The sequence below is a fragment of the Antrostomus carolinensis genome, unplaced genomic scaffold (genome assembly GCF_000700745.2).
Source record: "Antrostomus carolinensis isolate BGI_N321 unplaced genomic scaffold, ASM70074v2 scaffold38907, whole genome shotgun sequence".
NCBI classification, from domain to species: domain Eukaryota; kingdom Metazoa; phylum Chordata; class Aves; order Caprimulgiformes; family Caprimulgidae; genus Antrostomus; species Antrostomus carolinensis.
This window is the reverse complement of record NW_010327327.1, coordinates 21,944-37,514: the sequence shown is the minus strand read 5'-3', so window position 1 is coordinate 37,514 and position 15,571 is coordinate 21,944. Positions and strand designations below refer to the sequence as shown.

The following is a 15,571-nucleotide window of genomic DNA, read 5'->3' as shown; positions in this document are numbered from 1 at the left end:
TTTTTTTTAAGCCTTTATTGAAAACCGTATATTTTGGTTGTGCTCACTTCTAGAGGAGCGTTTTTATTAGCCTCTTCACCTGTGTGCCTTTATGTGCCTGTAACACTTTGATGGTAGTGATTTACCTACCTCCATTCAGTTCCAGTTTAATCGCTTTTACAGTCTCCGAGACCCTTTTCTGCCAGCTCTCTTTCAGCAGTGACAGATGAGGTGTGTGTCGTCGCTGGGGGGATAATACTTGGGAACAGGCTGGAATCCATCCCTGGAGGCACTGGTACTTTGATAACGCTTAATAACCTTGTTCAAAACGATTTGGTGCAACTTTTTTTTTGTTATTTTTTTTCCCCCTATGGATTGCCACTGCTGGAAATGGAGAAATGCATTGTCCCTGGCTTGCCTGAAGTTTTTAGACAGGACAGAAAGTTTCTTTTGTGTCTGAAGAGTGAGGGAGGGCTTACAGGGAGAAGAAGTTGTCTTTCTTTGGTAATGAATTAAAGTAAGCATAAAAGGGTACTGGTGAAACCGTATCTATACCTGTAAGAGGCTAATAGGCTGAAAGCAGTAAGGTAATTGAAGGGCCTTTTATGTTCTCAGGTCTCTGATCTGTACAGCCAGAAGGTACAGTAAAATACGCACCAAAATCTTAGCCTGCAGAGAAACTGATAGCAAGTAAGTGCTTCTAAGTCATATCTTGTGTGTGGCAAGTACTGTTCGACGTGTTGGACTCGGTGATCTTAAAAATCTTTTCCAACCAAAACAATTCTATGATTCCCAAATACACTTTTCAATCAGCTTGAATCATTTCTTGTACCTCCAAGTGTGGTTTAGTCTCTTTGTTTCAGCACAGCTGAAAAAGAGCTGAGCTCTTTTTTTTCTCTCTCTGTAGGTATGTGGTACTTTAATTAAAAGAGAAGGAAGTGATCATCCTGAGATTTTTGGATCTCAAGGACTTGTCCTCGCTTCCTCTGATAACTCTGATACTTTAAAAATTGGACAGATCTCTCAGATGCATAATACTGGCCACTACTCGTTAAAGTCTTGCATAGCTGACACTACTTATTTTTCAATGTTACTCCTGACAGCATAAAGTTCAGTCAAATCTCTTTGCTTCTGTGAATTTCAAAGGATATCTTTCTTGTAAATGCTTTTGATTTTAACTATTCATGAGGTTAGTATTTGTATTCATTTGTGTCAAGTGAACAAAAATCCTGAGTTCCATTGTAGGTGACATAAAACAATTGTTATGGGGTTTTTCATTAAGAAAAAAATTAAGCCCCTTGGTGTGAGGAGGCTGCTAAAAGGGGCTGGCCTAACTGAACTGGTCAGGAAACAACTTTCCAATGTTTCTGCAGGAATTCTGACCATGCAGCCTTACAAAGTTTGCATTAAGAAGCAGTGCTTCTGTCATTAATAACACAAATATTTCCATCATTGAAGCCCTATCACTGGGGATCAAGGCTCTGCATAATCCAAACACCAGTCAGCAAAGGACTTAATGTTACATGGTGATCCCTGAAGTGTTTAGTAACTTCATCTTTAATATTTTTAAACTAGAAAAGACAGAGCTGGAAATGATGCCTGGGATGATCCCCATGTGTATGTCCTGATTTCATAGAACTGTAATAATTAAATTGCAGGGGGAGGGAGGGAGAATGTGGCAGAGGTGTCTGCTTTTTCCTCGTCCAGAGGTGGAGTGGGAAAGCGTTTTCTGGTTGGGGATGATAGGTCATCCCTAAGGGGAGTGTGGAGGAATTTATTTGGAAGGCTTAAACACTCGGCATGCCTTGGTATAAAGTCACTGCATTTGCACGGGGTAACAACCACAACTCCATTTGGCCCCTTTCCAACAAAAATGAGTGCAGGTTTTCAGTGTAGCATTCCCCGGTGCGGTGGCTGGAGTTCCTGAGCAGCTGAATGGTGGCAATATGTTTTCTCAGCAGCGCACAAACTAACGATATGCAGCCAGTGTCCTCGCTGCCAAAGGAAGCAGCACGGTCTTTTGTTCACAGAACTTGGCGTGAAGAGATCCCTGGTTGGTCTTTATGCTGCAGGACTGGGCATCAACCGACACCGGGAGCCAAGTGTCTGAAATCACGCGTGACTGCTCATGATTGCATTTTAGTGCGTCTAAACTTCAGGCAGAAGACAAAAGCAAGGTGAACATAATGAGTGGTGTCACCCGTAACCTCTAAGTCAAGGGTGGGGATACTGTTTCTTGTTAAGGGCCAGCAGACCTTTAATTTATCTTGGCAGGCTGTCTCAGTACCCACCTGAGCGTTGCCCAATATAATGCAGAAATAAAATCCTGTGATGGCAGGCAGCCTGCGGCACAGCCGTAGCTTCTGTCAGGCCTCGGTGCACCTGCACTGGCTTATCAGTGTGCTCGTGTTTTCTGTCCAGGGTTGGAGGTGTAAATGGATGCTCAAGAGTGCGTCCTGAAGCCTTATGGCTAGAAGGCTTGCTGAAAAGTTCAAAATTAATAATAAAGTTGATGCCTCTCTCTCTCACACATGAGTTTTCCCCAGCTCCAGCAGAGACAGGGTCGGGCAACGAGGGTTTGCTAACTTCCTGCTAGCTTTTAATCCATCCTAGAATTAGGAGTGGGGCACTTTTCCTGAGTAGAGCAGTAGAACTGGGGATTCAGTTCTGCCAGCCTTGCAAAGTGTGCCTAAGAGCAGTGCAGCTAACACAGGAGCAACAGTGGTGACAGCCATCAGGGTGACTCCTGTTGCCTAAAACTTCTTCCTTCAGCTTGCGTGTATAAATGCATAATAAAATGGCATAAAGCAGGATCTATATGTGGCAAATAATACTAGGTACAACTAAATAACTTTCAGTGTCTTAAGACAAAACTGGAACCAGCAGTTGCATACAGCTAACACAGTAGCTTCTAAACTTTCTAATCGGGATTAATTTAGAGTATTATGGCCACAGCAGCATCATATGTGGTTCTGACATTAGGAAACTGGCTGTCAGAGATTCACTCACGTGTTTGTTCTTACTATGGGTCTTGCTATCTGAAAAGACGAGAAAATAGGTTACTGGATTGAATTTAGCTTTTATTTAACGATGTCTGTTCTGGTCTGCAAAAAGTTGTTACTGCCAGAAGTTAAGTTTTTGAACAGAGGATGTTGAATGGACTGAAAAAGTCACCAGAGTACCTAAAGCATAACTACCTGTGTATTACCTCACTTCTAATTAGTGGGACTAAGTAATGTCTTTCCCTCTGTAGATCTGGGTTATATTATCAATTGTGTTGATGATAAAATGTGTAATCACTGAATCCATTTTGTCACAGTTGGATGAAAATCAGTAAGAGTGTTCTGCTGGGATTTCATACACAGATGTCAGCAAAGATATTTGGCTCAACTACAAATTAGAGGTTAGTTTTGTTCATATGGGTTGTGAAGAAAACCACAAGTTTAAAGTAGGCTTACTAATGCAGAATGGGCTCTATTTACGAGCAGCTAATAGAATAAGTGTTTGTCCTAAAGCTATGTGAACCTACTTTTTTGAAGCCTCTTAGGCCCAAATATGACTGACCACATTTATAACTTGACCTAGCCATCTCTTTCAAGAATATTGCTCTTCCTTGCTTCCTGGGCTGAGACTGGCTGTAACAATGCTGTTGCTACAAAATCTTTTAATAGTTAAGGGGGGAGGGGGCAGCAATAATCTATAGGCTGCTTAGTTTAGTCTACTTTGCAAAAGCAGCTCTGCCATTGTATGAGAAAGACAAGTATTCAAGGGAAGAAGTGTATTTATTTGTTATAGTTTCTATTTTCTTCTCATCTATAATTTGACAACCCTTGTTTTAGGGAAGCAATACTGTAATTGTAATTTGGAAAACATAGGGTTCTGATCTCAAGGGCAGTGTTTACTGGGATACCAGTCCTGCTATATCATTATTAATGTTATAGTGGAAACTGAATGTGGCTTCTCAGATGGGGTTTGTGGTATGCAGTAGCCAGATGTAGGTGAACACTGCATGTCTATGCCTGACTAGTTTTCCAGTGGGAGAACAGATGCAAATTTTAATGGCATTGTCAGTATTGTCCTTCAGCTTATCTGAGCTGACTCCAGAAGCTTATCAAAGAAAAGTTCTGCTCTTACACATCTTAAAAGAAAAAAAAAAAATAGTCCTAGTAGTGCGTGTAATCATGACAGCAGCACTGTAGCAGCAACTGTCTTCATTGCAAATGAAAGTCTGTCTGAAAGTCATGTTTCCAAGAAAGCAGATGTTGGGGAGTGAGTTTCCTTATTACAGAAAGGAAGTTTGTACAGACTGTTTTGGGGTTGATCAGGGAATTAATAAGGCCCAGTCACTTGTATTCTGTATATCCTGGAAAATGGTTTGGAGTCTCCACTCGGGTGAGGACAGTGGTGTGAAATGCTTGTATTCTGTTCTTGGCACACCTAGATTTCTCTGCCGGCCTTTCAATTTAATGACTACTGTAACCATTTTTTATTTCTGATTGCATTTTTCAGGCGTACTTTTGCATTCCTTGCATTTGGTTTTCATTTTGATGGTTCAGACTGTTAAAGGATATCACTCATCAGCTTTCAATTAAATACATGAACACAAAAAATAGCATCATTAATGTAAAGTGAAATGATGCTTTACTTGAGATGGGAGAGCCTGCTTTAAAAGGCTGACATCTTTGTTCATCGGGTTTTCAGATCATGTAGAAGTAGTTGAGGAGAGAAAACTTGCTGAAAGTTGTTCAGTTCTGTGTTCTGTAAGGCTGTAGGTTTATGCAAGCTAAAACATGGGATAACATTCCAAGAAGAAACCAAGCTCTTCACCACATGTTTGAAGGCAAAACCTGTAGCAAATGCGATTTCTGCAATTGCTGTTCTGAACAATTTTGTGTATCACATGATGCCTGTACCTGACAGGAGTTAATCACTGTGTTGCTTCCTTCTATCTCTCCTGTTTAAAGGGAAGAGACTCTTCTGGGGGTTTCCTTTGGGGAATATAATTTTCCCAAACAGCAGAGTTGACTTCTGTATTCACCATTGCCTGCATGATATCTTATTGCAGAATGAAGCTATTCAGGCTTATCTTTGCTCTACAGCTTGGGAAAACAGAGGCATAGCTGGTCATACACATCTGCGCCCAGTGCTAAAAGCAGTTGGGTGCCTTGCATCATCTCATGTTGGTTGTTTAGTGAGTCACTTTTTGGGCAGAGAACTAGAGAACACTGGAAACAGCAGCATAAAGAATACTTTTATCAGCATTCTCTGTATGTTTTAAAGCTTAGGCTTTATTATTGTCAAAAAGACTGTTAACTGTGTTGAAACAGGTTGCTGTAAAACTTTGGCCCCGTTAAAGCAATGGGTGTGTTCTAGCTGGATTTTTGGAAACTCGTTTTTGTAAAGTAGGTTGCTGAGTAATGCTTAAAGAACAGACTCTGCTCCTGTACTAAATGCCCCTATGTAAATGAGTCAGATTTTCTTTTTTCTTCTGTTTTTTTTTTTCTTATTTCTTCTGACAGGTTAAAATCTGCACAATAGCTAAGTAAGCAAGAATTGGCTTCTCCACATAATCTAAACTACAGCATAAGAGCTGGTGCTGGGTCCCCAAACAATGTGAGTGGATGGTACTTCTTCAGAAGAGATGGTTTTCATTGTCCTTAATCTCTGCTGTGTCCTCCACTCGATAGACAAAGATTTTGCAATGTTTCAGTGGATATACTCTAGTTCTTCAGAAGGAAAATTGCTATATACAGGGGCTTTTATAGGAATTAATATACTTCAAAAGAAGCAGAGTGCAGGTGGTGCCTGTTGTAGCCCTTTCCAAAAAGAACCCCAGGTGCCCTGCTGGACATCCACCAGCTGCCTTTTGAATCCTGATGCCAAAACACAATGTGCTCTGAAGGTTTCCTGTGGCTGAACAGGATCTGAGTTCTTCTGCAGCTTTGAGTCCAGTGGCACACTTGAGATGGCTACCTTCCATCCAGCACTCTTTGAAAGGAGATTAAATATTTCAACTGCTTCAACCTGTGACTGCTTCCAACATTTACCTGGACTCTACCAGTTTTTGTGAACTGCAAAAATGTTATTTTAATGATAGTTTGTAGGAAAGTTACTTCTTCTAAAACCAGATATCCCTGAAGCTGACGCATGGTTATTTAGGAAAGGCTTCAAAAAAGTCACGTTTCTCAGCACAAGAATTTTTGGATTTGGACAAATCAAAAAAACATCAATCCATATCCCCTTCTTGTTTGTTCTTTTGCTGCAGAATAACTCGACTTTTGGGTTGGTTTCACACTGGGACTCTGGTACTTCAAGTCAGTTTTCTCTTTCCAAATGTAAGCTTCCCATTTCCTTCTATTAGCTACCACTTTATCTCTGTTACTTTCCTTCTCTTCCCCATGAAAGGAAAAAAAATCCACAGGAGCCATTTTTTCAGAGTTTTTACCTTCTGTAGCCTTATCCTAAATTTCAGCCTCTGTAGCCCCTAAAATGTGATGCTGCATATGATCATCTTTGCTTTTGGAGGAGTTCTTTCCTTCCTTGCACTCCTCCCCTCAAAAATAAAAAAAAAAAGAGGGAGGGGGGAAAAAAAAACAACAACCAACCACCCCAAAACCAGCACCTGCTGCAATGGAGCTAGAGAAAAATTGCTGTAATGAGGGAACGCAGCCCACTGCTCGGGTGTGTTTTTCTTTCCATGTGGGCAGTAGAACTTACAGTCCAACACCTGCCCCAGGAAAATGTTTAAGAGGTGAGATGGGTGAGAAGTTCATTGCTAATACTCTGTATGTAAGTTCTGTTATCTGTTCCAACCCGAATTTGTACATTGCAATGAAGTTTCTCAGGCTGTCAGTGCTCATGCTGCACTGCCCTGTATAGTCACCTTGGGGACATCATGGGAATCTAGGTTGTTTGCCCTCTGAGGAACTGCTCCCAAGTGTCAAATTAGAAGTCTTTGTGGCACCTTTACTCTGATTCATCTTCTGTCTACAAAAGTAGTTTCTTGAAAGATACGAGGAAACTTGAATCAATGAGATGAATGTTTAAAATCCTTTCCATTTCAGAGGGTACTGTACTGTCTCACTGAACAGTTTTGGAAGTGTGAAAGAAGTCAAAATGCTGCTGTGAAATGTTAAATATTAAAATAAAATCATTAAAATATTTTGAAGATCACAGTGTACTTGAGTGAGATGGAGTCCATTTATTTTGTTAACACCTTGAGATCTCAGCCTGAGCAGTGGCTGTGCAGTGTGAGCCCAGCGAGACAACTCCACGCCTGGTCTGAAACTCAGCTTCTGCTGAGTAGGACTGCATGGGTTGGGACTTTGGCTGTGGTGGGACTTCCTTCAACATCAAGGTTCTAAGAAAAGATGGTGCATGATACAACATACAACACTTTTCCTCTAAATACTTTTCTAACTTCAGATTTCTTCTGGAGTGTTGATTTGAAATGCACCTTTTGATCTTGATCTAGATGGCTCTCAGCAATTTAGGTGGTGTTAAAATGTTTCTGCTTTGGTAACTAGAAGATAGTTTGACATAGAACAAGGACAGGTACTGTACAAAAACCAATTTTACATACTGCTCTGAAAGGTCAGAGCTAGTGGTAATCTAAAATAAAATGCTGCTTGGAGCAGCAAGTAGCACGTATTTACAGCTGTATTATTATTATTATTATTTTTAAGTAGGCTCTTGTGCAGCAAACTGTGGATTTGCTCTCCTATGAGGTTTGTACATGACGTCTGGATGGATTTTTAGTCTTTGAAATATCTGGGGAAAACAGCCCTGGGCTGTTTTTTATTTAAAATGGCTTTTTCTGTTGGCGTTGGTAGGTCTCCTACCCTTAATGTGTCACTGTTCAAGCTGACTTCATACTCAGTCTTCCACAATGGAAAGCAAGTTCTTTGTTGTTGATCACTGTAGCTCTGTGCCTGTGCTAAATTTTGTGTTTTCCTTACTCTTATCCAAAATCTATCTCCATGTATTGACCAAAGAGTATTTTTTAATCATTGTTTGAAGACTACCTGTGGAGGGGGAGAAAACATGCTGTGGTATTTCTTCTGTGGAGGCAGATGAGGAACAACTTCAGTTAATAAGTGAAAAGGAGAATCTACTTGCTTCTTGCATTTTATATCTACTTTTATTGTATAGTCTTCTAGACTATACAGTACATTGGATACTATAAAGTACAATTTTTCTTATCAAACATTTCAGATTTTCATGGACAATAAAATGTTTTTCACTGACTTTCATCCAAAGAGTTGGTAAAAACCTAGGTCTCCTGGCTAGGAGGTAAAGCTATTCCTTCCTGAAGTGAGCTGAGCACGCGATGCTGGGCAGTAACAGTCTCTCTGAATGGGAAAACATAGCACAACTTCTAAAGCATTGTTATTGTTTTGGTATCCAGCTTACTAATAGTGTGCTAATTATGCTTGGTAAGTAAAAGAGGGTTTGTCCTTTTCATCCTCCTGATGTTAACTTCGGGACAGTCATCTCGGACCTGTTGATCATGGAACCTCTGGCACTGCTGTAGCTTTGCAACTGTTATGCTGTGGTTGAAAGGAAAAACACTTTTCATTGAGCAGTGAAAATAATTGGGAACTTGGTGGTTTTTGGCTTTGCAACTTCATGCAAAGGCTGGAATGAAGAAAATATGCCATATTACTTTATAATACAGAAGTCAGAGATCCCAGTGTCATTTGTCTGGCAGCAAGCATCTTCCATTTCTTCCATCTCAGCCCAAGAAGTAACAAGCCTTGTAAAGTAGTGAGGGGTGCTTGTGAAATGCCCAAAAGAACACTGAATTTGAGCCAGCCTCTTCACACACTGTTGTTGTCCACCATTCTGCAGATCTCCTATACCAGATAATCTCTCAACCTGTGCAGTAGCTGTGGATGCTTGTGAAGAACAGAGTGCAGCAGAAGTCTGTCAGGCTGTAGGAGGTGAAACAGTGGTTGGGAGGTGTGGGAGAAGACTGGATAGCTGGGGAGTTTTCAAACAAAACAGATCTTATCAAGAAAGGCAATTAATCAAAACTGAAACATTTCTTAAAGGTGTTGGTTTTTATGAAAGTTTATAGAAACACAAGCAAAGCTATAAAGGGAATGTTTTTATTGGAAGCTTGCCTGGCTTTCTGCCAACTTGTCTGCTGTTTTCTGTAACAAGATATTGAAAGACTTCAGTTCTTTGAATATGTCTTACTCTTTGGCACCTTGCCTGTTTTGGGGGAGGAGAGCGAAAATGTGAGCATGCCTGAGGTTCTGTGGCCAGCAATAATGCGATTGAGTAGCTTCCTTCTCCGTCCCTTGAGGAGTTCTCGGTGCATGTTAGCTGCCCTTTGAGGAAGGGCAGCTTCGAAGGGCACTGGTGCTCGGTACTTCGCAAAAGGGGTCTTGGCAAGAGAACTGACGAGCTGAGATGTGGAGCTGCCAAGATAACTTACCTGCCAGTGGTGGGGAATGAACTGCTGTCAGCAGGTGTGCACGACCCTCCTCTTCCTCAGCTTGAAAATCCCTGCAAAAGCGTGATGCCGTATTGCACATGTTGTACACAATTTCTCTGAAATTATGGTCAAAAAGCACATTTGTTCAGCATGTGCTTTTTTCTCAAGTGTCTTGAAGGGATCTCATGCAGCAGTGACAAGTTACTGGGCCATTGAGGGAGGAAAAGATTTTAAGGCTTTGCCTTGAAAGTGTTACAGAAATTGAGAAAAGTGTTTGAGAAATTGAGTGAGAACACAGAGAGTAGTTAAAAACTGGGGAGATTTCTTTTATAGTTTTTTAAAAGAGCTATCCTGCATTTTCATTCCAAGACCTCACCTATACCTCCAAAGGGAAAAAACCCTTCTGTCCTTAAAATGTTATCTGGCCTAACCATGGATTACTTGCATATTTCCATAGTACTAACACTTTTTAGAGCTTCGTGTTACAGTTTGTAGGGTAGCTACTGTATATCAGCCTTTTTGAAGCTGGGTAACTATCTCAGAAATCCTCTGATCTGTTTTCTTCTTGTCACAATGTGGAAGGAGAGTGGATCGGGAGCACCAGAAGCAAGGCTAGTAAACAAGCTCACGGAAGTTCCAAGTGACTTAAAACTGACTTTATTGCAGCACTTTGAAGCTGTGATTAGTGTAACAGTAAGAGAGTTAATACTGCATTTAAACCTCCTATGCGCTTGGCCTCCAGCTCTTGGAAAATACTGGAAGAAATACATTATAGAGCCATTCTCAGACTAAGTGGCATCTGCCTTAAAACTGCAAATTAGAGTTTAATTAACTGGCAGGTTTATCTTGTATGCAAATACAACAGCCAAGGAAGAAATGGGCTGCTTGACTGGATGCCATGTGAGATGTAGCACTTGGAGACCCAAGGCATTCTTCTTTTTTGACTCCTCCTGAAGTAGTGCCATTGAAAACCCTCACACATGGGGCTCGGTGGCTTTTAGATCATGTAAACTTGTGAGGCTTTTGATTCAAAACCAAACTGGGAAAAGTGCATATCTCATGGAAGTCACAGTGTACTTTGCTGGAGATAAATTTGGGATTAATATAGCCTAAACTTTAATTTTAAAAAATACAACGGTGATAAACTTCATTCACTTGCCAGCTGTCTTGGTTGTCTGGGTATTGGAGGTGGTTTGAATTTCAGGGAGTCCCATCCATTAAATCTTGAGTAGCCTTTTTAAAAAGCAATTCTCTGCAGTCATGGAAGCATCAGAAAAATTACCTTGGCAAAGCCTAATCAATAGGCTTTTCTCTCTGAGGACCTGCGCTGCAGCTCTGCGGAGCAGCTCAGCTGAAGCCATTGGCTGCCGCCGCCCCCGCTCCATCACCAGCTCTTCTTTATTTCCCGCCTTCGAAGTGACACTGATCTGGGACTGGGATTTAGCTCCAGCTAGGCTGCTTGGGGAAGCTAGAAAGAGGGGACTAGAGTTGCTAAAGAAAGAGACACCAGCGATGGCTGCTAGTGCGGGAGGGAGGGCCAGTCTGCGCGCATCGCTGTGTGCCAGGCGGTCACTGTGGGCTCACCCTCATCTCGGGAACGCGCTCATGGGAGTGGAGGGGTCCAGCTGAGCTGTTGCCTTCTGGGTTTTGGAAAGATCTGTGCCGTAAAGCTGCCCTAGAGACACGGTAGGGGAAGGATGCTTGTGTATGTGGTGCTAACAGCAAGTTCTGTATTAGAACAGATAGATCCATTGTGCTGTTAATCACTTGTGATCAATGTTTTTTCTCTCCCAGGAAGAAGGAGGCAAGAAACTATCAGGACTGTTCCCTCTAATCAGAACTTGTTTTGAGATAAAGTCAGATTGAGCCTGTGGCTAGATCAGAATTGGACCCAGTGACATGGAGAGAAACATGACTGCTCTTGAAAGCATTTCTGCTGACTTCAAGCCAGCCTTATTGTACTTTGCTGTAGTGTCTTAGCTCTCTAATGTTCATCAAGTAAGGTCTATAAAACTGGATTTTTTAATTTAAATCAAAATCTGTAGACTCCTTAAGGCTCTGTGTAGCTTCTCATAGAAACATCTCAGGTTTTCTCCTAGCAGGGTGGTTACTGCTGTCTAGGTACTAGTAAAACCTCTTTTAGGATGTGTCTTCTAGCAACCCATTGGGCCAGTGTTATGAGAACAGCAGTAGAGTGCATGCTGCTCTGTTACAGTAGGCTTGCCATGCTATTACAAAGTGCTCCCCTTGTGTCCTCACAGGTTCTGGGCTGTGGGGTTTAAACTGCCTTGGTGCTCACTTCTCCATTGGTACCAACTACAATAATATTGGGCTGAGAGGGTAGCCAGGAAATACTCAGTGGATGGGCACGTTCATCTACTGGGTAAAGCAATAGCAAAGGCCTGGTTCCATATCCAACACAGGGGAAAATCTATTATGACTCAAAGAGCTCAAAGTATTGAAAGTAAAGAATTAGATCCATACCTCTCTGGAAACAGGATCCACCCTTGCAAATACTTTTGTATTTTTAAAATGTGCAAGCTATTAAAAAGCATTTTTCAAAAGTCTATTGTGAAAAGCACTGGCTTCCATGAGTCAGGTTTTACAGGAACTGGTCCAAGCCTTATTCTTCTCCCTGGAAGAATTTCCTTCCAGTTTTCTCATGCAGAATGAAGTTCTGCAGACAACCCCTGATAGTGAGAACTGATACCTACATATTAAGGGAAAGAAGGAAAAACCCCCACCTGCAGTAAGAACACTTGGTGTAATGTCTAGTGCTCTGTGTCCGTATGCCAAACTCCTGTTCCTTGCCCTTCTGGTCTTTGTTAATTTGCTTTTCTGTGCCCAGTGCTTTTTAGTGAGCCCTAACAAAGCTGCTAAATAATTCCACAGTATATAAAGGAGCAAGACCTAATCTTACAAGGAGGGCCAGAGAAGTGTTCAAGTACTCTAGACAATACTTGAAAGCCTCTTCTGGAAAGCCCCTATTACCAGTGTAAAACAGGCTTTTACACTGTAAAATGCCTTGAAGTTTTTGATATGTCCAAGCCTTAACTTGCAAGACCAAGTGAAATAATTGCTGGTGCTGGTATAGTTTTCTAAGGATTCTCCACGCTGTTGTGTGTTTTCACATGAATCTTCATGCACTCATTGATGGCTCAGAATCTACAAAAGATTCTCTAGTAGATCAGAACATCTACAGGTTTTCTGAACTTGGATTTACTGCCATGTGCAGACACTAATGAGACTCAGAGCTTCTGCTTCTGTCCTGTCATTTGCTTAGAGCATGTAGAATGGAATGGGTTGGAAGGGACCTTAAAAATCATCTCGTTCCAACCCCCTCATAGGGTAGCACAGCCCAGATGTGAGGTGGGGAAGAAGGAGGATCTGAAGACATTTTCTAATTCAGGATCTTTAAATGGAGCATAGGGCATGGTAAATACAATTGACTCTACAGGTTTAGCCTGGACATATGCTCCTGACCCCACAGAAGTAGGATGGGGCCAGGAGCTTCAAGCAAAGTAGGGTTAGAGCTGCATCTTACTCTCAATGGTGCTTTATACAACTACTTAGGTGCTATATAAACAACTGTAGTAGTTGAGCTAGGAGTAACCGAAGCCTCTTAACCAGGAAGCTACTTAACTGAATCCAAAGGTTTTCACCTTCCATTTATAACAAGACCTGTTATTTCCTCACTAGATATGTGCACACCTGAAAGTTCCCAGCTCACCCTATAAAAAGAACCTGTATGCTAGGGTTGAATGCTCAGTCCCACAGAATGAATGCTGCTATCTGAATCAGGTGTTTGGTCAGCAACCCCAGGGTGCAAACGTCTGGGTCAAGGTTCAGATTTAGTTTAGATTGGCTCGATTAAAGTATCAACTGGTTTGTCTGAGAACAGTGAAGTTACTGTGTCGGATATTCAACATGAAATGGTATTTGGAACTGGAGTTGGAACACTGTTTTCTCTTCTTTCATGTGGGAGGTGTGGCTCGGAGGTGAGCAGAGGGATGGTGCCAAGTAGCACACCTCTCAGCTTTAAGCCATTCCGCACTGGAGCTAGAGATCAAAATCTTCTTTCTGCTCCCTTTATTTGTGTTTCTGCTTGTACACTGGGATCGTGTGCATCTGAAAGATGGCTGTTGTCAGTGTGTCAGGCCTGCTCACTGATGCTTGTGTAATCTGATGGTTAGGGCACAGGGCTCGGAGCACTGATGTTCGGGGTCTGACTTAAAAATGTGCAAGTAGCAAATCAATGTGTGAGGCTGTTTTCTTACTCTGAATTCAAATGTGACATGTCCCTGTAAAACACTGCTTCATGAAATGCCTGAAAAATGCTCAGTTTCAGTGGTGGTGGTCTTGATGAAGTGTTCAGCCTCTGCAAAGCAGGGGAGAGCACTCAAGACATCTTTCTCAAAGAAAATAGTGTAATGCATTTCTGCTGACGGACAAGTCTCTACCAATACATGAGCTTGCCTGTGGCTGCTGAATTACTCGTGATATAGGGCTTGTATTCAAGACCATGAGAAAGTTTTCTGACCAAATAGAAAGAGCTGTAGTGGGTTGTATGTCTGCATTGTGTAACTGATTTTGAGAAGAGGAGTAAAAGCCTGTTTGCCTTGAATTCAGAATAGGGGAATTCTGGGCAGGTATGTACTAGGCCTACAGATGTGCAGTTCTGCCTGTCTTTGGGGGATTTGTAGCATCCCCTTTTCTGTGGTAAACTTCTCAGCTATGTAAAGTGGTGCAGGCACTCGAATAATGACCTAATGTCCCCTTTCTCCTTCCTCCATCACCTCGCCCTGTGTTATTCAGAGTCATAGCTTTGTTCCTAACAGGAGCCTCAATGACAAATCCAGTATGAAATGTGAACCTTGGGTCTGCTGCTGCTCAGCCACCACTTTCTCTCGCTAGCAGCTTTTTTCCCTCTGAAGAAGAGCACCCCTCTTTGCTCCTGCAGGTTGCCATAAGGACTGTTGACACCTGAGCAACTGGAGTTTTTCTATAGTGGTGCACAGTGCTCTCCAGGCTGTGGCTTTCAAACACAATACACCTTTGTAACTTGTTCGGAGGTTTAGGTGGTGATTACCAATGTAATCATGCCTGAGCCAGTCTTCCCTTTAACCAATACTCATGTTTCTTCACACTCCTTCCCCCTTTCCCCTCCTTCAAGCATGTGTTTGGTTTGGGTACTAGGAAATCTAGGATCACAGTGCAGCTCTTGATTTCAGAATTCTTTAAAAATTACAAATTCCATTTACTTTGAAAGAGCTTGAAATCCAAGTTCAAGATGTGCATTTTCTCTCGCTTTTTTGCTGTCATATTTCATTAACAGTTTAGAGACTATTTTCTTCTGTTTACCTTTAATCTCCTCTTCATTTTCAGCTCTTCCTCCAAAGCCCCCCAAACCAATGACTCCAGTCAATACGAACGGAATAAAGGACAATTCCAGTTTCTCTCTGCAGGAAGCGGAGTGGTACTGGGGGGACATCTCAAGGTAAGCAGTATTACTAAAATGTATTAATATATGTTACTAAAAATAGAATAAGCCTGTTAGACTTCAAGAGGAAAAGAACATGCCTATTACATGCATTTTACAGGAGGGAAATGTTTCAAGACTATGCCTGTCAAAGCACCTACATGCGAGTATTCAGCTGCTTTCAGGACTCATGTTCAAGTTGTTACTATCCTAGTGCAGATATTGCCAGGCTTGATGGCAGTTATTTTGGATTTTTTAATTTCTCCAGAGACACAGAGTCTTTAAAAAAGAGCAAATTATTTTATTCAAAAGAAAAGTGCTTCTGAATGTGCTCACTAATAAGGTTTTTAAGCATACAATGCTGGGATGCATGCAGTTCAGCAAACTTTCAGTAGGAGGCTTGCTCAGAATAAAAGGAGTTGCATTCTTATTTTTGCTTTCTTTAACATTTGCTTAAAATTGCATCTATTAATTTCTATTACATGGTGGTATAAAAATAGCTTTTACAAATGCTAACCATCACCAGCTCTACTGAGCAGATGATACAGACACATACCAGATAAATTAAGTTTTGCCTCTTAAGGAAACCCTTTTCTATGTGCTTGAGAAAATAAATGGCTTGGGTTAGGTTCAGAAAATGAAGTGCTAGTTTTTATATACTTAATTGCCTA

General features: G+C 41.5%; 1 protein-coding gene across 3 annotated transcripts in view; it reads left to right on the top strand.

Moving 5' to 3' along the window:
* The window catches only part of PIK3R3 (phosphoinositide-3-kinase regulatory subunit 3), a 26,452-nt gene that overhangs the window by 525 nt on the left and 10,356 nt on the right, over window positions 1-15,571 (top strand). For all 3 annotated transcript variants that reach the window (XM_029085934.1, XM_029085933.1, XM_010171872.2), the window contains exon 2: window positions 14,807-14,918. In XM_029085934.1, the coding sequence (XP_028941767.1) occupies window positions 14,807-14,918 (112 nt within the window). The remainder of the gene's footprint in view (window positions 1-14,806; window positions 14,919-15,571) is intronic.